The 26872-nt window shown below is 42.3% G+C and overlaps 3 protein-coding genes and 1 long non-coding RNA gene across 9 annotated transcripts in view; 2 read left to right on the forward strand and 2 right to left on the reverse strand.

Annotated features, from left to right (window-relative positions):
* The window catches only part of LOC147874077 (uncharacterized), a 146519-nt gene that overhangs the window by 59894 nt on the left and 59753 nt on the right, over window positions 1-26872 (forward strand). The gene's annotated exons all lie outside the window — the stretch shown is intronic.
* The window catches only part of LOC147874078 (uncharacterized), a 111909-nt gene that overhangs the window by 46345 nt on the left and 38692 nt on the right, over window positions 1-26872 (forward strand). The gene's annotated exons all lie outside the window — the stretch shown is intronic.
* On the reverse strand, window positions 6093-8258 carry LOC147874079 (uncharacterized). Of its 2 annotated transcripts, XM_087347332.1 has the most exons (4): window positions 8165-8258; window positions 7340-7545; window positions 6610-6738; window positions 6093-6178 (listed from the first exon to the last, which is right to left on the reverse strand). In XM_087347332.1, the coding sequence occupies exons 1-4, from the start codon at window positions 8250-8252 to the stop codon at window positions 6140-6142; spliced, it is 462 nt and encodes a 153-aa protein (XP_087203458.1). In that variant the 5' UTR covers window positions 8253-8258; the 3' UTR covers window positions 6093-6139. The 2 variants fall into 2 exon arrangements, with proteins under 2 accessions (XP_087203458.1, XP_087203457.1); XM_087347331.1 differs by lacking the exon at window positions 6093-6178 and having other exon boundaries at window positions 6537-6738.
* On the reverse strand, window positions 14080-17169 carry LOC147874080 (uncharacterized). 2 transcript variants are annotated; one of them, XM_087347334.1, is made up of 3 exons: window positions 16025-17169; window positions 15342-15425; window positions 14080-14341 (listed from the first exon to the last, which is right to left on the reverse strand). In XM_087347334.1, the coding sequence occupies exons 1-3, from the start codon at window positions 16250-16252 to the stop codon at window positions 14303-14305; spliced, it is 351 nt and encodes a 116-aa protein (XP_087203460.1). In that variant the 5' UTR covers window positions 16253-17169; the 3' UTR covers window positions 14080-14302. The 2 variants fall into 2 exon arrangements, with proteins under 2 accessions (XP_087203460.1, XP_087203459.1); XM_087347333.1 differs by lacking the exon at window positions 14080-14341 and having other exon boundaries at window positions 15080-15425.

The raw sequence follows: 26872 nt of genomic DNA on the forward strand, positions 1-26872 counted from the left end.
TGAAGGGCAACCGAAAATCCGGGTATGCAAGCACTGGGGTTGTACTCAACTTAAATTTGAGGTCTTCGAATGCACTTTGGCATTGGGGTTTCCATTCAAATTTTTCATCTTTCTTGGTTAATTGTGTCAATGGCTTTGCTATCTGAGCAAAATTTGGAACTAACCTCCTGTAAAACGATTCTAAGCTCAGGAATGCTCTAACGTCTTTTACCGTTCTTGGAACTGGATACTCTTTAATTGCCTTTACCTTGTCAAGCGAAGCTTCAATACCTCTACTGGATATAACATGACCTAGATATCCTACCTGGTCACTCGCAAACACACATTTTTCTGGCTGAAGCTGTAAATTAGCTTTTTCAAATCTGTCCAGAACATTAGCTAACCTCAGCGCATGCTCTTGCGCTGTATTTGTATAAACTATTACATCGTCTATGAAGACCCAACATTCAACTCCTGATAAATTCTTTAACACATCAACAAGACGTTGAAAACTGGAGGGACTATTAGATAAACCGTAACTGAGACGATTAAATTCATAATGGCCTGATGGGACTGTGAACGCAGTCTTTTCTTTGTCCTCCTCGCGAATTTTAATTTGCCAAAAGCCTGAATAGCAATCGAGGACTGAAAAGTATTTACTGCCGGTCAGTGTGGAAGTTGTTTCCTCAAACCTGGGTAAAGGGTAACTGTCAAACTTTGTGACCGCGTTCAAGGCACGAAAATCCACACAAAATCTGTACTTAGGTCGGCCGTCCGAACTCGTTTTCGGTACTAGTATAACTGGTGCTGACCACGGAGAACTGCTTTCTCGAATCACACCCTTCTTCAGCATATCCTTTACTTGATTTTCCATTTCCTGCCTAAGTGCGAACGGTACCCTATATTGAGCCTTTCTTATGGGTTGAGCGTCTCCTGTTATTATCTTATGCTCGACCAAATCCGTACACTTAAAGTCGTTATTTTCATCATCATGAAAAATGTGGGCATATCTAATCAGAACAGGTTCTATCACGTTTCTTTCTTCAGGGGTCAAATGATCTAACCTCTCATCAAGATAGCGTTGAAATTTGGATTTCATGTTCCCATTATTCTCGTTAGTTGCAAACGTTTGTTCCGAACAAATCAAGTCATTTTCTCCCTCGTTAATCGAGACGAGAAGGTTTTCGGATACCTCGTGGGCTACACCCAAAACTGTGGCCTTTGTCACTGGTAATTCCTCATCACTGAAATTTGCTAATACTAGCAGAACCGTGCCTAAGCAATGGTTTCGAGTTGAACTGCAACCTTGCTTTTCGTTATCCTCTTTACCGTGTGGGGTTTGCAACACGCGGGTCGCCGTCTGAGTGCGACTCGTAGAGACATTTAAGTCTGCAGGCTGCTTTCTATGGTGATCCGTGTATACATGGGATACCACACGCGCCGCACAAACGCCTTCTATGTGTATTTGGGCGGGCTCCACACAGACAAGTCTTGGTGAAATTTGCGATTTCTCGCCTATGATTTTACCGTATACGACTTGTTTGGTTTTAGGCTTAAGGATCACAGTTTCTCTGCTTTGAACCAACCACGCATTTGATTCCTTTATCACAATTTATTGTTCTGATTCTCGAAAATGTTCTTCAAATTTTAAAGTTTGGTTCCTTGGAATTTCCTTTTTGTCCTCGGTCGGACTTGCTGGTGCAACAATACTTTTCTTACAAGGATTCCCAGAGAGAGTGTTGTGGGTGATCAATCCATTACACACTTCCTGTACATTTTCCTCATCCGAAGGATCCTGTTGTATCTTTCTGACCGATTTCATATTGCAATTTCTATTTAATTTTAAAATGTAATTATCCAAATCTAAAATAGTTTGCCTCGGTTTCAAAAAATCTATTCCCAGAATTCCTGCTACACTGGTTGGCAGTTTGCAAATTAAAAATGTGTGACGATAGGAAACGTTATCTAAAAGAAACGATAAGGTTTGCTCCCCTTCGACTCTCAGCGTATCACCTGTGACGCCATAAGGTGCACGATTGGTACATCTCCAGGGATAGTCGGATATATCCGGCTGTAAAATACTGCAGCAAGAACCGGAATCTATTATAAGAATTCGAAGTACACCCTGTATTCTGACTTGAACAGTAGGAGTGTCATGATCCATTGCTAGCGGTACCACGTGATAGCTTTCGACAGCGTTTTCGGGGTTTGCTAGATGAAAGCTGTCCACCCTTCCATCTTTTACACGTTTCCCTGAAAAACTTTATTTACTGGGGCCAATGCCATAGGAAATTTTGGAGTTTGTGTTTCCTGCTGATTGGATCTCGGTGGCAGATTTCTTTTTTGACGTTTAATTTTGGAAATTCGCTGATAACAATCTCTGGCATAATGCCCTAGTTTGTTGCATTCGTACCACCGAAGTTGTGCCTTAGACTGCGCATTTCTAGTCCTAGCGGGATATGTCGGATGCTGACTTGGCCTATTGCTGAATTGCTTGCTTGTGGTGGATCTTGTTTCAATCGGCCTGAAATGAGCGCGGCACCGTTGCCATGTGTGTCCGTGCTTGTTACATTTTTCACACTGAATTCCTGAACCCGAATAAAATATTTCGTTCCTCCTCTCTTGTGTATCTGCCTCATGAACTGTCACTGTTATTTGCAACGCGTCTTCTAGGGTTTGGGGCATTCTGAATCTTACTTGCTGACCTGGATTCCCAAGTAAACCTGATATAAAAGCTGCTAGTAGCATCCTTTGTGCCTGCTCATAATGACACTGTTGTAACACGGGGTCCTCTACTTTCTTCACTGTCTTTTGCGCCAATGAACGACAACGATCCGCGAATTCCTGCGGTGTTTCGTCCTTTCTTTGTCTCGCCGTTTGCAGTTGGACAAAGTGAAATTGGTCGTTTCGAACATCCCTAAAACGATTTCGAAAATGAGCCTTACAATTTTCCCACGTAATATCCGGTGCGTGAAGTTCCAAATTTGGCCGTGTCGGTCAATTTTTGTATTGTGATTTGAATCTTATCTTATTCACTCCAATTTCCAACACGTGCTGTTCTGTCTACAGTTTCGAAAAACTCATTTACTGTGACTGACTTTTCTGAACCTCCCCATTTTGGAATGAAAGATCTTTAGCCGCTGTTGGACGCCCTGCATCTGCGTACGTAGGTTGCTCAATTCTGCCTGTAGGCTTTCTATTTGTTGACATAATTGGGACTCCGCCATTTTAACAATTCTTAGCACTAGTTGATTGTTGCTAAGCTTTACTAAAACAAGTAGTTTCCAAACGAAATTGTTTATAACAAAGTAATGAACCGTTTAAAAAAAATTAAAAATAATCTCACCGCTGCAAACCAATCGTAACGTTCGTAAATTCGTGTGGATTAGTCTTACGGTTCATTCAGGCGTGCATGGGAAATGATTTTTGAGGGGCCCGGGCGCTGTTGAGCCCATTCGTCCCTGCGACAGGAAACATGTTTCCTTCCTTCGAATCCCGATTAATCATTTTGACCAATGAGAGATCACAGGAAGGTCAGAATTCTGGGAAAAGTGTCCTGAGTCGATTTCCTTCAAGGGCGGCTCCTTTCGCTCCGAAACTAAGCGAGACAGAAGAAGGGCGCCATGATCAGAGTTTTTTACTTCGAAGAGGAAATTACGCAAACGAAGGTGTCGACAAGGATGGTTACTGTTGACAGGAACGTAACTGCGATAAAAGACCGACGCCAAGGCAAAATTCTTTCGTTTCGGATAGAAAATTTCAGGGTCTAAGGTCACAGACCCAAATACACAGTCCTCGGTTCGAGTCTCTCTTAGGATGTTGGTTTCTGGGGTAAGTTTAAGGGGGTATTAACCGACGCACGTTTAATGATGAAATGCAGATATGATTATTAGCTCTTATATTACTGCTACTGAATTATACTAACCCCTAAGGATATATACGAATACATTAGAATTACTGGCACAGTGGCAGTAAAATCCAAGGCGTTCAACACAAGAAAATTTATCTGTCCCAAACACAAATAAAACCCTTCTAGTTCTATAGCAGGCATGCTAACAAACGAGCCTATGCATCGGATTGTGGTCTCCCCTTCAACCCTTGCCTTCTGCTATCTAGTCCTGTATAGCGTCTCCTTCGTCCTTCAAATACGGTTTCAGCGCTAGCTTATTGAACACACCGCGCCTTCTTCCATCTAAACCCGACAGTTCGTATGCCGCAGGCGGGATGACATTAGTAATCTCCCATGGTCCATCATATACCCTGTGGAACTTGCTCGTCTCACCAGCTGCCGCATCCGACAGGCTGGCACTTCGCTAACGCTAAGTCGTTAATCTGCTGGTTCCAATCAGTCCTTCCAAATTTGCGTCTTTTGTTTCTTTTTGCAGCCTTGTGCTTCATTTTGTCGTAGGCTTTCAGGACCTTGTTCTGAAGACTTTCAGTAGGCGGTACCTCGTCTGTTGACTTTGATAGGAATTTCGCGAAAAGATCTGGTCGCGGCGCATCGAACATCAGTTCCACGGGAGAATAGCCGGTTGAATCAGACATCGTCCCGTTGAGCCACGCTTCGATTCTAGGCAATAACTCTGGCCATTTCTTGTGTTGCTGGTCGCAGTATATTCGGCAAAACTTGCCGATCTCCCTCATACAACGCTCGCTTGGGTTAGCCTGCGGGTGTCTTATAGGAGAGAACCTGACGCCAATGTCCAACTCTGCCAACTTAGTCCGCCACAAAGAGCTCGCAAACTGCGTTCCATTATCACTTAGGATGTTCTTCGGTCTTAATGACGTCCACCACGTAACACTTCGTAATCTTATTCAGGCAGGTCTTCGTAGTTGCGGCCCGCAACGGATACAATTTCACAAATTTCTTAAATACGTCCAACACAACCAATATGTAGCGGACGCCAGCGCGCCCTGACGGGAGGGGCACATACAGAGCTCGCCGGGCGCCGTCTGCAAGTGACTCCTAACCTCAATCGCGTAACTGCGGTTCGGGTGCTTGACCCGCTGACAGATATCGCAATGCGAAATTAGTTTTCTGACTTTCCTCCCCAAACTTCGCACATGAAAAGTGTTGGCGATCTCAGCCATGCAGATGTCCCAAAGAAACGTGTACAAATTTAATTACTTGAGCTTCAAGCGCAGTTGGCAAAACTGGCCTCCAATAAGGGTAGTTGTAGCTGTCCCTGTTGTACAGAACGTCGTGTCGGAGTAGGTAATTCCCGTCCGATGGCACACGCCGCTGATTCTCAGCCTGTATTATGCCTTGTATCTTAGGGTCGCGTGCTTGGAAAGCCGCTAACGCCTTAAGATTGCGGCCGATCGAGGTGTCGATACCTAGGTTTATGGCGGCCACCATTATGTCCTTTGGTCGCGACAACCCCTTTATCTCCTCGGCATCCAATCCAGCCGGATTCCGGCTTATCGTGTCCGCAAGAATATTTCTCGCACCACTAATATGTTTTATGCGCAAGTCATATTCCTGTATGTGCATCACCATCTAGCGATCCTGCTAGAGGTCAAGGCGCATTTATGCAGAAACGACACTGCCTTGTTGTCTGTATTCAGGGTAACAGAATGTCCATAGATATTTATCCGAAATTTTTCTAGTGCATAAACGATAGCCAACAACTCCTTTTCTGCAACAGAATAACGGCTCTCGACAGGAGCCAGCACCCGCGATTCGGTTTGCTTTAACACGGCCCCAATAGCTTTATTGCTAGCATCGGTGTCTATCGAATATGGCAATGTTACGTCTGGGTGCACCCGCGGCCCGGCGAAAATAAGAGCAATATTTCGCGGACCGGCGTCAGCCAGAATTAAAAACCAATATAGATTGAATTTTATTTATTAAATCTAATGTTATAAAATTGTGCCCCATTGACAAATACTTTTGCAGGTGATTTTTTTAAAGCACTAGACTGACTACCAACTCCCGACAATTGGATTTTATCATCTCAAGCGTGAACTGTACGGAGCCACCACCGAAGGCAAATACCACCGCGAAGAAGGATAGCTGTAGGCTTATTTGGTTGCGCAATGTCCCCGGGAGGACGCCAATCGGTACTTGAACGATAGACGACTGTCTTACTCGACGCCAGAAGACGGTCGGCCTCTGGGTAGAGGAAGAAAAGACGTTCCCAGTCACCAGGTGGAAGGACTAGTGAAGTATGACGGGTAGACACCTCGATGTTGATCGCTGAAAATTTTTGAAGTGTAGAAAATGAAGTTGTGACTTGTATATAAGTCAATGATGAAGTCTCCTTCAATCCCGACGCTGCCACCAGTTTATGTCACGTAGCCGAGGCCACCAATATTAATTTAGGTTGGTAAAGTGTCCAATTTGTTGTGGGGTGAGGGCTCTGTCTTGACTAGAGTCGAAGGAGATCGTGAAGTTAGAAGTTCAGCGAAGAAGGAAGAGATGGTTTATTCAGAATGCCGAAATACGGATATAATTTAACTATTTAACAAAAACTGAACAATTTAACTATTTAAAAACAACTATTTTACAAAAATTATTAATTTAACTATTTAACAAAAACTAAACAATTTGGAAATAGGTCAAATGCTTTCACGAATCAGTGTTCAGCCAACGTAATTGTTGTAATCCAAAGGAGAGTTGACACTAACCTCATCATTAATGAACTGCTGAAGGTCGGCGTCCATTAACCATTCGTCACAAAAAGGTTCTGTAGAAGCAGAATCGGTATCAAATGCCTCTACGAAGCTCAGCTCTGCTCCGCTGCTTCTGTTTTGTCCCTGAAATTCAGAAAGTGGTGGATTAGTGGGCTGCAACCAATGAAACAAAGTATTGATACGACATGCGATATAATAGTACGATGGAAATTAATGTGGATATTTTGCAGATGCACTCTTTCCAAATGGGATCTGGTGAAAATGTGACAGAGGATTTTGATGTAAACCCAACAGAAATGGCTAACAGGAGTAAAAGTTTAATTATAGGAGATTTCAGTGCTCAAGTAGGAAATGACGTAATATTCGTAGGTCGAGAAAAATGGTGACGTGTGCATAATTAATGTCCTTATAAATATAAACTATTTGTAACATATCTTTCCTGTCCACAGCCAGTTTATTTTTAAAGAAACAGAAAGGCAGATAAATTAATGTTTAAAACTTAGAGCAGAGTTTCAGGGATTTAAATAGTGGAATCTCCTAAATAAAATCCACTGCAATGCGCTCTTACAAACAGGGGCAGACATACTTCCCAACAAACAGCGGCAATCGGGAGTTTACTCTGGTCATCTTTCGCCTCTGACATTCCAAGCTTGTTTGTTTTCCATGTGCAAGCGACAGATGGCAGGCGAGTGATTTCGCCCAAATAGTAATAACGACGACTTACCTCTGACGAAGCGACGCCTTGAGAATTTGGGAACCCTCCCCATTCATGTTCCTCTTCCTGGACGGGGAGGGGAAGGGCGCTGCTTTCCTTCTCGGAGGTGGGGCGTCGTTTCGCCGACTGGCGTCTAGGGCGCCTCAACTTCCTTTTACGGGCCCGCTCCCGGAGGCGCTTTTCTCTGCGGGCCTGAGATGGGTTGTAGACGTAATCTGAAATCGGAAAGAATGACATTCAGGTCACAGCATTCCGTTAACGGTCGCTTGTGATCGCGTGATTTGACATCAGAGAAGGAAAATCAGCGACATTCATAAATCATATATTACAGAAAGACAGGAACAGTACAATGTATCTTTCTTCGAAACTTTGGCATCGAATTAGTCGCCGTGAAAGCTGCTGATAATTCAAATTTAATGTTTCCATTACGATTATTAAAACGAAACAAAAATTAATGACACTGAAGTGGCTTCAAAGGGAGGACTTCCGGGTAAAGTACTGCCTCTGTATCGAGGTTGAAGTCACTTTAAGACTTTGATGGGTTTTCGCGGTGGTGAGGCTGAGGATGATGATTAAATTCTGGGTTTTGGTGCAGTGTAGACTTGGCAGGAAATGAACTCAAAATATTGTTGACTTTTGCCACTCCAGCTCTGAATGACTCAAATCTTAAAATATTTTGCTAAAAGTAAATACTCGTCAAAAGTTCTCTTTCTTAAAATCGCTAGCAGTCAATCCCAAATAAATCTGAATCTGTGATTCTCCTCTTAATTCTCGGGTACATTTTTTGGAAGCTTTCTGCTGCTAATTGACGTTAAAAGAGAATTAATTAATTACTGGGATATTTCGTCTTGTGTTCCGCGTCCGCCTGGCGCGCGCGGGCAAAATAATCGTCCATTTCTACACCATGTAGCGCCCTCCACATACATCCAAGTCTGCAAATAGAAAAAGCAAAACTTGTATGAACACAGGCAGGTTGCAGGTTGCAGGATGAACATCCAAGGGTTGCAGCTGGGTAAAGGCAAAGGCAGTGGCGTATGACGGCGTGCAAAATGTTTCACCTGTTCTCGACGATCAGAACATTTTCAGCAAAGGGAAATAAGATATCCAATTCAAATTCACCTCATGCTTTCTCTGTCAATTTTGGATCTTTGCACTTTTACAGTAAAAGAATAGTTCCGGGCGGACTTATGAATTCTACTTCTCTACTGCCCTATATATCCTGTGTTCATTTTATAATAAGGTAAATATAAATTTATAATCCAGCAATGGAAAGCAAATTAGCCTTCAACTTAAAGTGCTGACTTTATGAATCGAATCTTGCAAGAGTCAATATTTATTTAATTATTAGGTCTCATAGTTTATCAACACCACAATTATCATTGTGTCGTCACGAAATATCCCCCCCCCCCTCTTTTAGAAATACAAGTTTCTAAGTGCGCGTTCTGAACACGAGAAATTTCTCACATATAATTTTACAGGTTCGCACCGTCGCCATGTTTATCATCGTTCACGTACGTTCAATGATCATACATGACCGCTGAATTTGAATATCTTTGAAGACAATCTGTCATTCACGAATGCTCTGCACATTAAATTATTAACACGTAATTGTCATGAAGTACATTTTGTATTGCAACTTACCTCACGCTAATCTGATTATTGCTGTCCGCAGGGTACAGGACAGCCAGTTTCTTTCTCCATTCGTTAGAGAATATCACGAAGGCGTTAGGCGGCCTTGGTATTTTTGGTGTTTTTTAGCACCTTTTCGCCTTCCTCTTCCCTTCGATCTTCTCTGGCTGCCCGGTAACTTAGCTGGTGGTGTTCCTGAGTTTTTCCTGAAAGAATGATGGAATTCATGTATAAAAACTATAATAATTTTGGCCCTGATGACGGAGGCAGTATGACCTCTGAAACGTTGGTTAACATCGACCAGACTACACAGCGCAATAACCCAGAAGACGGATATCTTCATTCAAAAAATTTGCTGTGTTATGGATTCTTATCGACCTCGGCCGGGTTTGAACCCGCGTACCTTGGGTCCAGTGGCGAGCATATTATCCTCTATTCCACGGATGGCGACACGTTCAAATATTACTTTGCTAAAATAACAAAAGGAAAGTTTATAAACAGCTTTTGATTTAATATTCTTTAATATACAATTCATATTTAATTGGAACACTTAAACTATTTAAAAAATCTAGACAATTAAACTAAAAACAAATTAACTAAAAGCAATTTAATTAAAAACACTATTTATGTAATACAATTTAACTTTTTCACTAAAACAATTTAACTAAAATATAAACAATTAAACTGAAAAAATTAATCAAAAACAATTTAATTAAAACCACTATGTAACTAATACAATTTAACTTTTTCACTAAAACAATTAAACAATTTAACAAAAAAATTAAATAAAACCAATTTAATTGAAATACAATATTTAACTAAAACAATTTATCGTTTTCATTAAACAATTCAACTATTTAACTTTTCGTCTAAAAATGCTCAAACTATACTAAATTGGGCAGATTCATGATGTACTGTATTAACGATGCAAACACCACGTCGTCCAATCCTGGATTCTGCAAAGGAAGTAAACATTTGTATCACAACAGGAAATGCATTTACTGTAACAAGTATAGAAACACATGCAGCGAAAGATTATGAACGATTTTTTATTTTTATTCTTAAATATACAATATGTGAACTTTAACTGTTTAAATGGAACAAAGTAACTACTTAACTAAAGGAATTCATCTATTTAAGTAAACCTATTTAACCTTTTAATTACAAACTACGTAACTAAAGGGGCAGATTCATTATTTCTTCAATGAAAGACGCAAATTCAATGTCGGCCATTTCTGGATTCTGCAAAGGAAATAAACATTTGAATCAGAATAGGAACTGGAATTATGGGTAACAAGTATTGAAACACGTACAGCAAATATCTCGTGCTAGGCGATCTCTAAGGATGCAGGTTTTGAAGGAATTTGTGACGAAGCTCATGGTGAAAGACACTGAACTTATTCTAGTTACGTGGACTTCTATGTAAATTATACGCTTCAACCTGTTTTAGCATTTTTTGGGATGAGTTCTCTTCGACCCACTGTTTCATCTACCTGTCATAACCTGACCTGGTGTGGTAACTTTTATGTCGTGTGATTTTCATCTGCAGCAGCGATGATTTGTTACCTTGAGACTGTTGGAATAAAAAATGTTCCCCCACATCAGAATATTGTTACTAATTGTTTCAGTACACATACTCGTGTTTTGTGGTACCAAGTTAAAATATTCTCTCTTCCTGGTCTTTTCGAAGTGTGCATTTGCCAGTAGTGAGTGACCAGCCCACAACCTCCGCACAATTTCTACTCAATCCTTATTTTTGTCTGCTAGAGCCATCTAGTAGGAATCTGGAGATATGTGGCCAGCGAGTTTTGCTTACGAAACATCTCGTTCATGCTTTTTCGTGCCCTAAATCTAAGGCATGGGACCGCCGGCTTTAATTCCCCTCCGAAGGAAGTGTGCTATGGATTTTTATCACCCTTTAAAAATCCACCGACCTTGGCCGGGTTTGAACCCTCATACCTTGGGTCCAGTGGCGACCACATTAACCACTAGTGCACTGAGGCCGACAAGTTCATTCAAATATTACTTAGCCAAAATAACAACAGAGAATTTTATGAACATGTTTTTTGTTTAATATCTTTAAATATATAATTCATATTTAATTAAAAACTATTTTAAAAATTTAAGTGTTCAACAAAATCTAAAGAATTTAACTATTTAATAACAACTATTTTACAAAAAATTAATAATTTAACTATTTAACAAAAACTAAACAATTTAACTATTTAAGAACAACTATTTTACAACAAATTAATAATTTAACTGTTTAACAAATACTAAACAATTTAACTATTTAGAAACAACTATTTTACAAAAAATTAATAATTTAACTATTTAACAAAAACTAAACAATTTAACTATTTCTTCCCAAATGGGGGCATATTCAGTATCGTCCATTTCTGGGATCTGGAAAGGAAATGAACATTAGTATCAGAATAGCAACTTAAACAATGGGTAACAAGTATAGAAACACATCTCTAAGGATGCAAGTTGTGAAGGAATTTGTGACGAAGCTCACGGTGAAAGACACTGGGCTTATTCTAGTTGCGTGGACTTTTATATAAATTACAGGCTTCAACCTGATTCAGCAGTTTTTGGGGTAACTTCTGGAGGGCTATGAGCCGGGATAGCTCAGTCAGTATAGTGACTAGCTACGGGCTGGACGACCGGGGTTCGATCCCCGGCGGTGGCAGAGGATTTTTCCTCCAGCCTCTGCGTCCAGACCGGCTCTGGGGCCCACCCAGCCTCCTCTACAATGGGTACCGGGGTCCTTTCCCGGGGGTAAAGCCGGCCGGGGCGTGATGCTGACCACTCACCCCCATCTAGTGTCGAGGTCAAGGAAGAGAGGAGCTATACCTCCACTCACCCCAAACGCCTACATGGCGCATAGTGGGACAAACTTTACTTTACTTTCTGGAGGGCTGGAAATAGGTTAAATGCTTTCACGAATCAGTGTTCAGCCCACGTAATTGTTGTAATCCAAAGGAGAGTTGACACTAACCTCATCATTAATGAACTCCTGAAGGTCAGCGTCCATTAACCATTCGTGAAATGGCAGTTGATGTTCATTGGTTATGTTTTGTTCCTGAAATTCAGAAAGTGGTGGATTAGTGGGCTGCAACCAATGAAACAAAGTATTGATACGACATGCGATATAATAGTACGATGGAAATTAATGTGGATATTTTGCAGATGCACTCTTTCCAAATGGGATCTGGTGAAAATGTGACAGAGGATTTTGATGTAAACCCAACAGAAATGGCTAACAGGAGTAAAAGTTTAATTATAGGAGATTTCAGTGCTCAAGTAGGAAATGACGTGATATTCGTAGGTCAAGAAAAATGGTGACGTGTGCATAATTAATGTCCTTATAAATATAAACTATTTGTAACATATCTTTGCTGTCCACAGCCAGTTTATTTTTAAAGAAACAGAAAGGCGGATAAATTAATGTTTAAAACTTAGAGCAGAGTTTCAGGGATTTAAATAGTGGAATCTCCTAAATAAAATCCACTGCAATGCGCTCTTACAAACAGGGGCAGACATACTTCCCAACAAACAGCGGCAATCGGGAGTTTACTCTGGTCATCTTTCGTCTCTGACATTCCACGCTTGTTTGTTTTCCATGTGCAAGCGACAGATGGCAGGCGAGTGAGTTCGTCCAAATAGTAATAACGACGACTTACCTCTGACGAAGCGACGCGTCTAGAGCGCCTTAGTTTCCTTCCACGGGTCTGCTCCCGGAGGCGCTTTTGTCTTCGGACCTCGTTAGGGTTGTAGGAGTAATCTGAAATCGGAAAGAATGACATTCAGGTCACAGCATCCCGTTAACGGTCGCTTGTGTGGTAAAGATTTTACAACATAAAACGGCATTTCTTTTCCACTCCTTACATTATTAACACTTAGATTTACAACACCTATAACTGGAAACAAATCACCAGTTACAGTTTGGAAAGATATCCTTTCAGGCCTTACTTTCATATTTGTCAAACTACCTTGTTTAACTAAAGAGACTTGTGACCCTGTGTCAACCAATGCCTCTCCATAACCTTTAATTAAATGATCATTTACAACATACACAACATAATGCAACCTGCATTTTCCTGGATGGACTGAACCTGGGTTGCTCAGACAGCCATACTGCCTGTTTCCCTGATTGCCCCTGCAATCTTTGGTTAGATGTCCACTTTTCTTACATAGTTTACAAAAGGGGTTGTCCTTACAATCTCTTGACATATGACCAGGCTTCTGACAGCGGAAGCAAATAACCGTTGTAGTTGCGTTTACTCCTGGTTCCCTTTTAACCTGTATGGAAGAGGCACCGGTGCCACCTACACCTCGTACGTTCTGCATTTGGTGGAATCCCTTGCCCACCACATATTTACTACGACCTTGGTTACTATTGTGTGTTCTGAAATGTTCCGTAGATTTTTTTGCACTCTCTTCTTCCAGTGCTATCTCAATTAGTTGTTTCAATGGCTTGTCCTCTGCCTTTACTCGTGTAATGGTTTTAACTGAATCATCATAAAGTCCTTGGATAAAACAACATTTGCTAAGCAAAGAAATTGCTTTGTTTCCTCCATCCTGCATTTCAGGTGTCCAAGTTAACATTTGTCTATCAAGGGCTTTATTTAATTCGGTTGTCTTCTTCTCAATTCTATTTCGCCATTGCGTTACATTTTCATTAGGCGATTGTTTACTGGTAAACAACTTGTTGGCATAAAAATCAAGTGTTCGTTGAACAGCATAATTTAGTTCTAATTTGTCTTTAATTGTCTCCCATGTCTGTAATTCCTCTGGGATAGTGCGATAACTTAGGACTGTTTTTGCATCTCCTGTGATATGAGCCAAAACAAATTTGTGAAATGTTGGATGATCTACTGGATTTAGAACGCTGAAGGCGTTTTCTACATTGTCTATGAATTCCTGTAACTCGTTTGGATTACCATTGAAAGTACTTCTTAACAGCTTTACAGCTGTATCTATAGAGACTACCATATAATGAACTTGATTTATCTGTTTGTCAGCTCCCAGAGCTGGGGCTCTTGCTACATTATTTGGGTCTAGGGGTTGTGCTAATATATACACAATGCACAATGAAGGTGGAGACTTACTTTGAAAAATGAAAGGGAGTAAGCCCACTCCTCGGAGCCACCACCGAAGGCAAATACCACCGCGAAGAAGGATAGCTGCAGGCTTATTGGGTTGCGCAATGTCCCCTCAAGGACCCCAATCGGTACTTGAACGATAGTCGACGGTATTACTCGACGCCAGAAGACGGACGGCCTGCGTCGGCCTCCGGGTAGAGGAAGAAGAGACGTTCCCAGTCACCAGGTGGAAGGACTAGTGAAGTATGACGGGTAGACACCTCGATGTTGATCGCTGAAAAATTTTGAAGTATAGAAAATGAAGTTGTGACTTGTATATAAGTCAATGATGAAGTCTCCTTCAATCCCGACGCTGCCACCAGTTTATGTCACGTAGCCGAGGCCACCAATATTAATTTAGGTTGGTAAAGTGTCCAATTTGTTGTGGGGTGAGGGCTCTGTCTAGACTAGAGTCGAAGGAGATCGTGAAGTTAGAAGTTCAGCGAAGAAGGAAGAGATGGTTTATTCAGAATGCCGAAATACAGATATAATTTAACTATTTAACAAAAACTGAACAATTTAACTATTTAAAAACAACTATTTTACAAAAAATTAATAATTCAACAATTTATCAGAAACTAAACGATTTAACTAATTCTTCACAAATGTTGGCATATTGATTATCGTCCATTTCTGGGATCTGGAAAGGAAATGAACATTTGTATCAGAATAGCAACTGAAACAATGGGTAACAAGTATAGAAACACATCTCTAAGGATGCAAGTTGTGAAGGAATTTGTGATGAAGCTCACGGTGAAAGACACTGGGCTTATTCTAGTTGCGTGGACTTTTATATAAATTACAGGCTTCAACCTGATTCAGCAGTTTTTGGGGTAACTTCTGGAGGGCTATGAGCCGGGATAGCTCAGTCAGTATAGTGACTAGCTACGGGCTGGACGACCGGGGTTCGATCCCCGACGGGGGCAGAGGATGTTTCCTCTAGCCTCTGCGTCCAGACCGGCTCTGGGGCCCACCCAGCCTCCTCTACAATGGGTACCGAGGTCCTTTCCCGGGGGTAAAGCCGGCCGGGGCGTGATGCTGACCACTCACCCCCATCTAGTGCCGAGGTCAAGGAAGAGAGGAGCTATACCTCCACTCACCCCAAACGCCTACATGGCGCATAGTGGGACAAACTTTACTTTACTTTCTGGAGGGCTGGAAATAGGTCAAATGCTTTCACGAATCAGTGTTCAGCCCACATAATTGTTGTAATCCAAAGGAGAGTTGACACTAACCTCATCATTAATAAACTGCTGAAGGTCAGCGTCCAGTAATTGTTCGTCAAATGGCAGTTGATATTCGCTGCTTATGTTTTGTCCCTGAAATTCAGAAAGTGGTGGATTAGTGGACTGCAACCAACGAAACAAAGTATTGATACGACATGCGATATAATAGTACGATGTATATTAATGTGGATATTTTGCAGATGCACACTTTCCAAATGGGATCTGGTGAAAATGTGACAGGATTTTGATGTAAACCCAACAGAAATGGCTAACAGGAATAAAAGTTTGATTATAGGAGATTTCTGTGCTCAAGTAGGGAATGACGCAATAATCGTAGGTCAAGAAAAATGGTGACGTGTGCATAATTAATGTCCTTATAAATATAAACTATTTGTAACATATCTTTGCTGTCCACAGCCAGTTTATTTTTAAAGAAACAGAAAGGCGGATAAATTAATGTTTAAAACTTAGAGCAGAGTTTCAGGGATTTAAATAGTGGTATCTCCTAATTAAAATCCACTGCAATGCGCTCTTACAAACAGGGGCAGACATGCTTCTCAACAAACAGCGTCAATCGGGAGTTTACTCTGGTCATCTTTCGCCTCTGACATTCCACGCTTGTTTGTTTTCCATGTGCAAGCGACAGATGGCAGGCGAGTGAGTTCGTCCAAATAGTAATAACGACGACTTACCTCTGACGAAGCGACGCCTTGAGAGGTTGGGAATCCTCCCCATTCATGTTCCTGTTCCTGGACAGGGAGGGGAAGGGCGCTGCTTTTGTTCTCGGAGGTGGGGCGTCGCTTTGCCGACTGGCGTCTAGGGCGCCTCACCTTCCTTTTACGGGCCTGCTCCCGGAGGAGCTTTTCTCTACGGACCTCGTTTGGGTTGTAGATGTAATCTGAAATCGGAAAGAATGACATTCAGGTCACAGCATTTCGTTAACGGTCGCTTCTGATCGCGTGATTTGACATCAGAGAAGGAAAATCAGCGACATTCATGAATCATATAAATATAAACTATTTGTAACATATCTTTCCTGTCCAATCCAGCCGGATTCCGGCTTATCGTGTCCGCAAGAAAATTGCTCGCACCACTAATATGTTTTATGCGCAAGTCATATTCCTGTATGTGCATCACCATCTAGCGATCCTGCTAGAGGTCAAGGCGCATTTATGCAGAAACGACACTGCCTTGTTGTCTGTATTCAGGGTAACAGAATGTCCTTAGATATTTATCCGAAATTTTTCTAGTGCATAAACAATAGCCAACAGCTCCTTTTCTGCAACAGAATAACGGCTCTCCACAGGAGCCAGCACCCGCGAGGCGGTTTGCTTTAACACGGCCCCAATAGCTTTATTGCTAGCATCGGTGTCTATCGAATATGGCATTGTTACCTCTGGGTGCACTAGATGGATGCTGTCGGCAAACTTCAATCTTAGGATCTCAAATGCTTTCTGACTATCCGAAGTCCACTTCCACTTACTCCCCTTCTTAAGCAATGGTAGTAGAGGCGCTACAAAACTGGCGTAATTAATAATAAATCTGTGGTGATAATTGCATACGCCTAAAAATTGCCTGTGGTTCTTCGGTGCTGGTTGGTTTAATATGGCTGCTATGCGTCGAGGGTCTGGGAAGACGCCGCCATTGCTAATTACGTGTCCTAGAAACCTTATCTCGGGTTTGCAGAAGTTGCACTTCCCGGCATTAATAGTAAAACCGGCTGCAGTCAGCTTGCCAATCACTGTCTCTGTCTCGAGGTGCCTGAGATGAAGCTCGTACGTTTGGGAGAAAACTGTTATGTCGTCGACGTAAGCCAAAGCAAAACCCGCAGCTTGTGAGCCAAGAGTCGTCTGTAACGCCCTGACAAACGCAGCCAAAGAATTTCGGAATCCGTACGGCGTTCTAGGAAACTGGTAGACCTGGGACTCGAATAGAAAAGCCGTGTATACACGTGATTCTGGTGCTAATTCCACTTGCAAGAAAGCCGATGATAGATCGATACTGCTAATAAACCTTGCCCCGTGAAACTGTTCCAATAATTCATTTATCGGTTGTACTCTTGCTCGATCAGCGGTCATGAACCGGTTGACCTTTCTTGCATCTAGACAAATGCGAGGCGGTTTCCCCTCCCGCATGACAATAGTTAACTGGTTAAGATGCGTAGATGTAGAAATCTCTAAGATCCCGTCCCTTTTCATCTGTTCGATCTGGGCTCGAACCTCGTTCCTCACGGAGAAGGGTATTGGTCTGCTGTAACCAACAAGCTGGCCCGGACAGTTCACATAAAATTTATAAGAAAATTTTTTGCATTTTCCCGGTCTCGTCGTAAAGGAATTCTTGTAATTTAAGAGCAAGTTAAATAGTTTTTCCCTTTGTATTTCATTTAAATTCGCAGCCTCGTCCACTTTGGTGCGCAGGTCTCGGATAGGGATGGTCCTAGAGTCCATTGGTTCACTTTCCTGACGGTATCTCAGTACCTGATCTTTAGATTCGCCTTCATAACTACTTCGTCGAACAATGCGCTTTACATCTTCACGGCATCCGTCCACTGGACTCATATTAATGCGACGTAATTTAAATAAACCAGGGATGTCTGGTCCCTCGTAACTCATATCTGACTCGCAGTCATCTACACCGACGAATAAAGCGGTACTTGTCTCCCCGCTGTGACTTGTAACGCACTTGCCTGTACTGTTATAGTCATCATAAGTGGCTGCTGCTCGACTCTCCGACCGTCCACGTTCTATCCCATTAATGAACCGATGTTCATAAGCTGCCAGGTCCGAGCTCGCAATCGGCCTGTTCCCGTCTCCTCCCCCTGCCGCATCCTCGTAGATGAAACTATGTCTGGATCTTTTTCCATCCTGCTTCGTCGTGAAACATTTTTCTTTGAAATCAACAATAACTTGAAAATTATTCAAAAAATTTGCTCCCAATATAGCGTGCGCTAACAACTAAGGGCAACCATAAAAACTTGCTCGTACATTTGATCATCTATTTTGATCGGGATCAACGCTTGCCTTCTTATCTTCTTGGTCCGCGAACCCCATGCCGAGATCAGCACTCCGTTTACTACAGGGATATGTAATAGTTTTAACCCACTTTCTATCAAAGCATCAAACAATGCCCCCGAAATAATCGAAATTTCAGCATCGCTGTCTAAGATGGGTATCACTTCCTTGTTCCCGATTTTCAATTTAGCTTGAGGGCAACCATGTAGATTATCCTCGTTTATATAAAAAATCGTCATCTCACTTTCTTGGTTTGGATTCTCAGAAACATAATTAAGAATATCGTGAGTTTCCTCAGGCTCTACCATATCTTTAGTTGCATTTCTCGATCTCATGACTGGACCTTGGGCTAGGCCGTCGTCGGGGGACAATGGCGGTCCTCTACATCGTCCTGGGTTCGTTTCCCGGAGCTTGTTCTGATGAGCGTCCTCGGCTCGTTGCAGGCGTGTCGTTCCTGTTAGGGTCGTAGGGGTCTGCTCTTGGATTCAAACTTTCGTGGTAGCCGCCGTTGTTTCTAGTGTGCATCCCAGTGCCTGTAATTTCCCGAGAGGTGAACTGGCCCCTTTGTCCGCCGTCATTTGACGAGTATGGTCTGTTCCGGTCATAACCCTGATTCTCACGAAAATTTGTGCTCCTCACTTGGTGCGGATGATTTCTGCTCCTATCAAATCGGCCCTGTCCCCTTTCATTTGAACCTCCTTGCGTTGTGCGACGCATCAGAATTCTGTTTTCCCCGCTCGTCAAAATTTTCCATAGTTTCCATTTTTCGCAGAAAAGTCAACGCGTCCTGAACGGTTCGAACGCCAGCTGACAAAAGCGCTCGTTGCACAAACGGCGGGAAATGGCCGGAAATTGCATCTACGAGGTGTAGCTCTGCCAATCTTGGTGATAGGTTGGCTGCTAACACAGAATATCGCAAGAAATGCGCCGACATGGTTTCATTTTTATTTCTGTCGTACCTGTCCTGATATAGTGATATACGCACTTGAGACTGTACTTGCGGATTCCATAATAGCTCCGTAATGGATTGCTTAAAGTGGTTATAGTCAGCCAAGTCCTTGTATACTGCCGTAAACCATTGTTTTGCATAGTTATCTGTAACAGCCTTGACTGCTATAGGCAATTTCAAACGTTCTGGTACCCCCTTCAACGAATAGTAGTCATCAAGTTCCGCGAGAAACTGCAAAATATTCTGCCGATTACTGTCATGAAATTTTGGTAGAACTAGATCGTTTAAGACACTACTGCTGCAGTGTGCTGCGGTTAGTCCAGCCAACTCATGGATGAGCGTCAGATCACCCCCACTACTACATGTAAATGGCACAGTAGGTCCCTCATTTGGGCACCGCTGAACCTCGCACACTCTCTCACGCCCTCCCGGTTCGTGTCCAGAGCCAAGCGTTTGTAACGGGGTTGGCACACCTCGTTCCGTGCACCCCTCCGAGCTAATAAGAGATGGGTGCCCGTTGCCAGATCGGCTATGACACTGCAGTTACTTGTTCCTGAATTTTGTCTATCCTGCTAGAAATTTCTCCTAATTTCAAAACGCTGTCCCTGCTAGCAGCCTTCACTTGATCTTGAACCAGGTTCATATTTTCCTCCGTCACTCCCCCCTTTAGACTCGAAACTTCCTTATAAATATTTCTCATATTTGTCTCCACTTCAGCCCTGAGTTCCTTTCCTAGCCTTTCGTGATCCGCCTTGGCTTCAGACACTTGCGTTCTCAATTTTGCATTCATACTTTCATTCACTTGGCCTATAGTTTTTTATTCACACTCCTAATTTGTTGCTGAGTATCCTCCTCCAGACAGATAACAGCTTGCTTTAATTCATTATTTTCATATGTTATTCTCTTATTAATACTTTCATTTATTTTATTAATCTCGGCCCTGAATTTTGCAGATAACACTTCTGAATTTCTGAAAATACTATCCTGCAGTGTCTCTAAAGTTTCCTTCCTAATCCTTTCATTTTCCTCTTTGTCTCTTTTTCTATTTTCCTGCAAAATCTGTAAAGTTTCCTCCCTGAACCTTTCATTTTCCTTTCTGTTCTCCTGCAAAGCCTGCAATATTATGTTTAATAGATCTGTTTGTTCAACTCTATCTGCTGCTCCCCCCTTTTTGTTACTCAATTCAACTGTACCTACAGTTCTTAAATTTTCTCCCCCTGTTGTGTTACGCTCTAATATTTCCTCGGCCTCGACTACTGGATGGTCCACTACTTGTTCGTCTTCAGTAGCCTGTCCGCACGGCCAATCTCCTAGCAAGTCCTCCTCGGTTTCGCCGCACAATGCCCCCTGAAAGCCATATTGTCTTTCACCCACCTGAATGTCTGTAGGCTTGCCTGAACAGGGATGTCGTCGAAGGTTGTAGCTCTCTGTTCGACGTCGATCGTTGTCCCTCAGCCTTGCTGCGAACGGCGTGGAGACTTGTTTACAGCTCGTCCTCCTGACCACCGCTTCTTCGTCGTGGCTGCGTCGTGCCTTTCTTCCTTGGAAGCCCCACTTCTACGTCGTCGTGCCCCACGTTGGGCGCCAAATCGCTGTAACCGCCCCTTTCCTTCCACCACACGTCACACTGCTTGTTTAGTATAGTCGTAGCCTGGTTTGCTCATATGGTTACAGCTTCTTGACGTGGGATGTGTAAAGATACAGAGAGTGATTGTTGATGATGGTGCGAGGTTGTCGGTGAGCACGAGTTTCCGACTCCCCGGGAATATACGGGAATTAGAAGGTGGAACAGGTTTCTGCACAAATGGATAACAAAGTGTTTCTGTGTTGCACTGATGGACGACACTTTATTGTTCCTTAATACACGCAGGAACATATATATCTTAAGCACTATTCACGGAGGCAGCTGGATGGCTCGGCTGTTCCTTTGTTCTTTCGTGTGTTTGCTAAAGAAAAACACCCCCGCCCAACCGAAGGACCAAAACTTTTGAGAGCGCCCCGCAACCACGATCGCGCTTAAATACCCCTGCATTACGTAATTCGTTATTGAATTTGGCTGAAATGCGGCGATCTGATTCGTTCCTCCACAACGGCGGAAACGCGCCTATAACCTGAGCTCAAAGTCAATTGGTCCATCGCAAGGATGCGATGGTCTTAATGCAGTCATCACCCCGCATCTGGAAGGGATGCACACCATGTGTGGGGTGGCTTAAGTATTTTCTTTGTTGGTTTATGTTTGCCCCCTTTTCTTTCTTTTTTTTTTTCTACTCCAGGCTCCCTTGGGACAGAAAGAATGCCGAGGAGGGTGACCCGCAAGTGGCCATGTGGGCCACATTCCTTCAACTCAATGTGTTTAACAAAGCCAAAATTAAGCATTCAGTCTAATTTAGGTGAAGTAAGGCGTTCCAGAAATCATGTAATTACACCTTCTTCGTCTTTCTTATAAGCCAGATCAACATGCCGAAGCCTGGTTTACCTTTCATCTCAAGGCTGAGTCCGTTCGGGAATTGAACCACAGACCTGGACTGGCACACAGTCCATTTAACACTTTTTGTTTTCCCTTTGCTAACATCACTTTGAAATTAGCGGGGCATATCTGGACATCTAGAAAGATGCATAAGCATCATAATTGACAGAACATCATACTGATTAGATTTACAGACTGTACTCCACAATTTACTGCATGCACAGAATTAAACGACACTTACTGTCTGCTGCCAGCCATCCAATGTTATTTTGAAGGCTCTTCAGTTCCCTCATACTGAGTATTGTAGCGATTTCAGTAGGATTTACCTGAGGACAGACACAAAATGAGTTATTTTATAGTCCAAGAATTCTCTGCAACTTCATGAAGTTAATATTTCTTATGGAACTTTTGTCCCAGTCACACACAAAACGCAGGTGCCTTGGCTGTTTGTGTTTGCACTGCAATTGATTTTCGTGTGTGCCGGTGGGGGTCTCGTCCACTCCACACTTTTTAATCACGAATTTTTTTGCTCCTTCAATAATACAACACACCACCAAGCAGACTCGCCCTAGACTCACTGGCGGAAGCCAACCAACCAAAGAAGCTAACTGAGGGCGGAGGCCTGCGCAAGCGCAAGCATCGTCCCTACCTAGGTGAAACCATTCCTGCGCACAAGACGCATTGCTGGAAATGGTAAACGGTCTTAATATAAGAACGGAAATTTTGCTAACGCTAACGGGGTTTCGTCGTGGCGGGAGCCTCGACCATACTGATGCTTTGTGCTGTATTGTTATAAAACGTAAACCCACGTATCTAAAAGCACTTAAACGACAACCTCTTCGTAGCACAATTCGCTAAAGACTGGCGGAAGACGGTTGGCAACTGCTGACGTCACGTATTGCGCAACAGTGTGAAAAGGCGCTCAATTCGGTTTATTCAGGCGTGCATAAGAAATGAAAAATGAACCTTATGGCCTGCCATCCGAGACTGTTGGACGTGTGCGTCACAGGTGTGCTTTACGAATTCCAATCTTTCTCGCGCTGGTTTTCGTATTTTATAAGAACGACTGCGTTTCGTATTTACACATTATTTGTAGTTAAAGAAATACAAATTTTAATTACTCCAAGTTATAAATTGGTTACATTCCATCATAAATATACGAAGTTAATAATTAATATTAAATACTTTCTGTGTAAAAGGAAATAAATTTAAAGGTAATGAAAAGAGGCTTGAAGTAAATTTTGTAATTTAATTTGCCCTTGTTTAAAATTATCGTCGTATTTTGTTATACTTGTTTAATTTTAAAGACGATTTTTGAGGGGCCCGGGCACTGTTGTACCCATCGCCCCTGGGCGAGGAAAAGTGTTTCCTTGCTTCGATTCCCGATTATTCATTTTGACCAATGAGAGATCACAGGAAGGTCAGAACTCTGGGGAAAAGTGTCCTGAGTTCGATTTCCTTCAAGGGCGGTTCCTTTCGCTCCGAAACTAAGCGAGACAGAAGAAGGGCGCCAGGATCAGAGTTTTTTGCTTCGAAGAGGAGATTACGGAAAGGAAGGCCTCGACACTGAGTTCGAGTCCCGACAGGATGGTTTCTGTTCACTGGAACGCAACAGCGATAAAAGAATGACGTCAATGAAAAGTTCTTTAGTTTCGGAGAGGAAATTTCGGGGTCTAAGGTCACAGACACGGATACACAGTCCTCGGATCGAGTCTCTCTTAGGATGTTGGTTTCTGGGGTAAGTTTACGGGGGTATTAACCGACGCACGTTTAATGATGAGGCCTATAAGCTACCAGATGCTTCCAAAATAATATGCTGCTTTTGTGTGGTTATAGTAGACCTTGTATCTTTATTTATTCATAGTTTATTTAACGACGCATTTTCATAGCTCAGAGTAGCACAGGAGCATTAAATCCATTGATAAATCCTTGTACGTAAATAACTTTATTGTTTGGAAACACAAAACTAGCTTCATTTTGTATTACTGTTGACTAACACGGATGCTACCAGATGTCTCAAGAGTAAACTGCTGTACAATTTGTAATGCTACCCAAATATCAGAAAAGTTTTGTGGTAATATAATTTACCGCATTTGGCTGGCGGCTGAATAAAGGACCTTGTTTGGTGGATAAAAAATAAATAATGTATGAAATTGTGCCCCATTGACAATTACTTGTGCACGTGATTTTTTTTTGAAGCACTAGACTGACTACCAACTCCCGACAATTGGATTTTATCATCTCAAGCGTGAACTGTACGGAGCCACCACCGAAGGCAAATACCACCGCGAAGAAGGATAGCTGTAGGCTTATTGGGTTGCGCAATGGCCCCGGGAGGACCCCAATCGGTACTTGAACGATAGACGACGGTCTTACTCGACGCCAGAAGACGGTCGGCCTCTGGGTAGAGGAAGAAAAGACGTTCCCAGTCACCAGGTGGAAGGACTAGTGAAGTATGACGGTCAGACACCTCGATATAGATCGCCGAAAATTTTTGAAGTGTAGAAAATGAAGTTGTGACTTGTATATAAGTCAATGATGAAGTCTCCTTCAATCCCGACGCTGCCACCAGTTTATGTCATGTAGCCGAGGCCACCAATATTAATTTAGGTTGGTAAAGTGTCCAATTTGTTGTGGGATGAGGGCTCTGTCTGGACTAGAGTCAAAGGAGATCGTGAAGTTAGAAGTTCAGCGAAGAAGGAAGAGATGGTTTATTCAGAATGACGAAATACATATTTGTAGTAAGTCTCCTACAAGTATACAGTACGTAGTTTGCTGGTACAATGACAATCATAATAGTACGATATCTTTCTTTTATATGATAACAAGTGGAAGATGACCAGTCTGAGGAGTGAGCACATGACTTAATGTTATCTTAAGGACCAAGGTCAAATGACTTCCTGTAGGGGATAAATGAGTGGAGTTATGTCACATTAACTTCCGCCTTCATTATCTTCTGCCTTCTTCCTTCCTTCTTGTTTTCATCCCCCGATGTAACTATTTGCAAACACTGCCACAATATTTATTAGAGAGATCATTATTGCCCCAGCGACGCGGAAGCCTTCCCTCACCCTTCGTTCACTAGTAAGGCCCACCTTCGGAAGCTACGCAACTATTTGGCAAATCTGAGGCCCACAACAAAACAGAAAATAAAATAAGAACAGGAAGGAAACACTATGCTAAGGCAGGACTGATTACATTTCTTAACATATAACAAAATGATGCGAGTCACATCTGAAATTAAATGTTGATTAAAAGTTACGCAAGTGAATCCATATTATGTTCAAACACTTGAAATGCATATATACTTAATAGCTCTTATATTACTGCTACTGTACTTACAAATTAATTGTATCAGAATGACCAAACGAATTTCTAAACAAATCTGGGCTGTTGCGCTGTGTAGTCTACACAGCGCAGTAACCCAGAAGTCAGTAATCCTCATACTCACTGCTGTGAAAACCTCAAATCTTACATTGGAGTCTACTTATTACAAGTATTTCTAACAAGTCATGGGGGTTTCCCTATTATAGGAAAGAACATGTGATTTGGAGACATACTTTGATCTCCAGGATCTAACCACATGAAAGCCATATTTGAAGACTGACATAATACACACACGTTCATGTAGTTTACAAAGAATACGGAATGTTTGGGCCTGTCAGCAAGACTCTTTTGCAAGGTTCTATGACATACAGACTATTTTAATTGTATGATCAGGTAAGCGAAATTAATGTCTCATTCTTGAATTTATATAAAGCTCAATTTAATACATGATATTAGCCATAGATTGTTCCTTCAGATGCATGCATGCCTATCCAACTGTTTTATGAAGCTGAACAGACAAGCACTATCAATATGTTTGGCATTACACGGTGTGCACAACACGAGATTTCCCTTCGTAAAAAGGATTTTGGTTGGTCGGTTCTCTGAGTTTGAACCCAGAAGCGGCAGCATCACTTTGGCTGAAGGCCTCTGAGACTTTGGGCGGTGGGGGGGGTGACTTCAGCTGAAGGAACATCCGTCCCCCTCTGTTGCCCTTGGGTGACCTGGCCTTTGTGTCACATACCTCAAGAATGATGGCAAGGATTCCGATGATCAGGAAGGCATGGTGAAGGAATCCTTGCAACTTCCCGAGCAATTTCCATACATCGCACAATTGGGCCACTTCAGCTCTTACTCCTAAAGAGGCAGCAGTGATCTCCCACCATGACCACTGCAATGTGACAGTAAATATTTTAATCCCTGTGTGTGTCCTCTCTCTTGTTGTTCACATCCTAAATACCAGGGTCTATTATCCTGACCTTGTTAGGAATTGTGGTTTCTGTTGAAATTAGGTCCTGGGTTCGATGGTGCTGAAGCATAAGCATCATAATTGACAGAACATCATACTGATGAGATTTACAGACTGTACTCCACAATTTACTGCATGCACAGAATTAAACGACACTTACTGTCTGCTGCCAGCTTCCTGATCCTGTTTATCGGCATACAAGTGATCCTCGTCTCTTCTATTTCCGTAGGATTTACCTGAGGACAGACACAAAATGAGTTATTTTATAGTCCAAGAATTCTCTGCAACTTCATGAAGTTAATATTTCTTATTGAACTTTTGTCCCAGTCACACACAAAACGCAGGTGCCTTGGCTGTTTGTGTTTGCACTGCAATCGATTTTCGTTTGTAACAGAAGATATTAAGAAGACTTCATTTATATGAACAGAAATTAAGGCTGTGTCAGATAACGATTTACTTTTATAATTAGCTTGTTAGGAGACGTTTCAAAGTTTTAATTACAGGATACAAGTCGGTTAATGATTAATCCTGAGAAATTAAGCTGTTCACTCAACAGAAACTTTCCGCTAGACGAAAAATGAAAGACTGAAAACAATTAATAATGTCTGAATATGACAAGTGACCCGGTCGTAAGTCCGTATCAGCTGTTAGGTTAGCCGGAATTCAAGTAAGCATACTTTGGCGACGATTGGCTGTGATCTAACGCCTCCACTTTGTTGAGAAATGTTGCAGCGTCCGGTATGTTTCTCGGTTTCGCAACGACCCACCCTTTTTGCTCCTGATTTGCCGTTCTTGATGCACTGACTGGCCTGCTTTTGT

The sequence above is a fragment of the Zootermopsis nevadensis genome, unplaced genomic scaffold (assembly GCF_977971745.1).
Source record: "Zootermopsis nevadensis isolate Lab colony 2312 unplaced genomic scaffold, Znev_1.0 Znev_ptg000011l, whole genome shotgun sequence".
Lineage (NCBI taxonomy): Eukaryota > Metazoa > Arthropoda > Insecta > Blattodea > Termopsidae > Zootermopsis > Zootermopsis nevadensis.

Coding starts and splice junctions, on each gene's coding strand:
- LOC147874079 (XM_087347331.1), bottom strand. CDS start 8,252: ATGTGGAGGGCGCTACATGGTGTAGAAATGGACGATTATTTTGCCCGC. Junction 7,546..8,164: donor ACACAAGACGAAATATCCCA/GTAATTAATTAA, acceptor TTCCGATTTCAG/ATTACGTCTACAACCCATCT. Junction 6,739..7,339: donor AAGGCGTCGCTTCGTCAGAG/GTAAGTCGTCGT, acceptor TCTGAATTTCAG/GGACAAAACAGAAGCAGCGG.
- LOC147874080 (XM_087347333.1), bottom strand. CDS start 16,252: ATGTCATTCTTTCCGATTTCAGATTACATCTACAACCCAAACGAGGTC. Junction 15,426..16,024: donor AAGGCGTCGCTTCGTCAGAG/GTAAGTCGTCGT, acceptor TCTGAATTTCAG/GGACAAAACATAAGCAGCGA.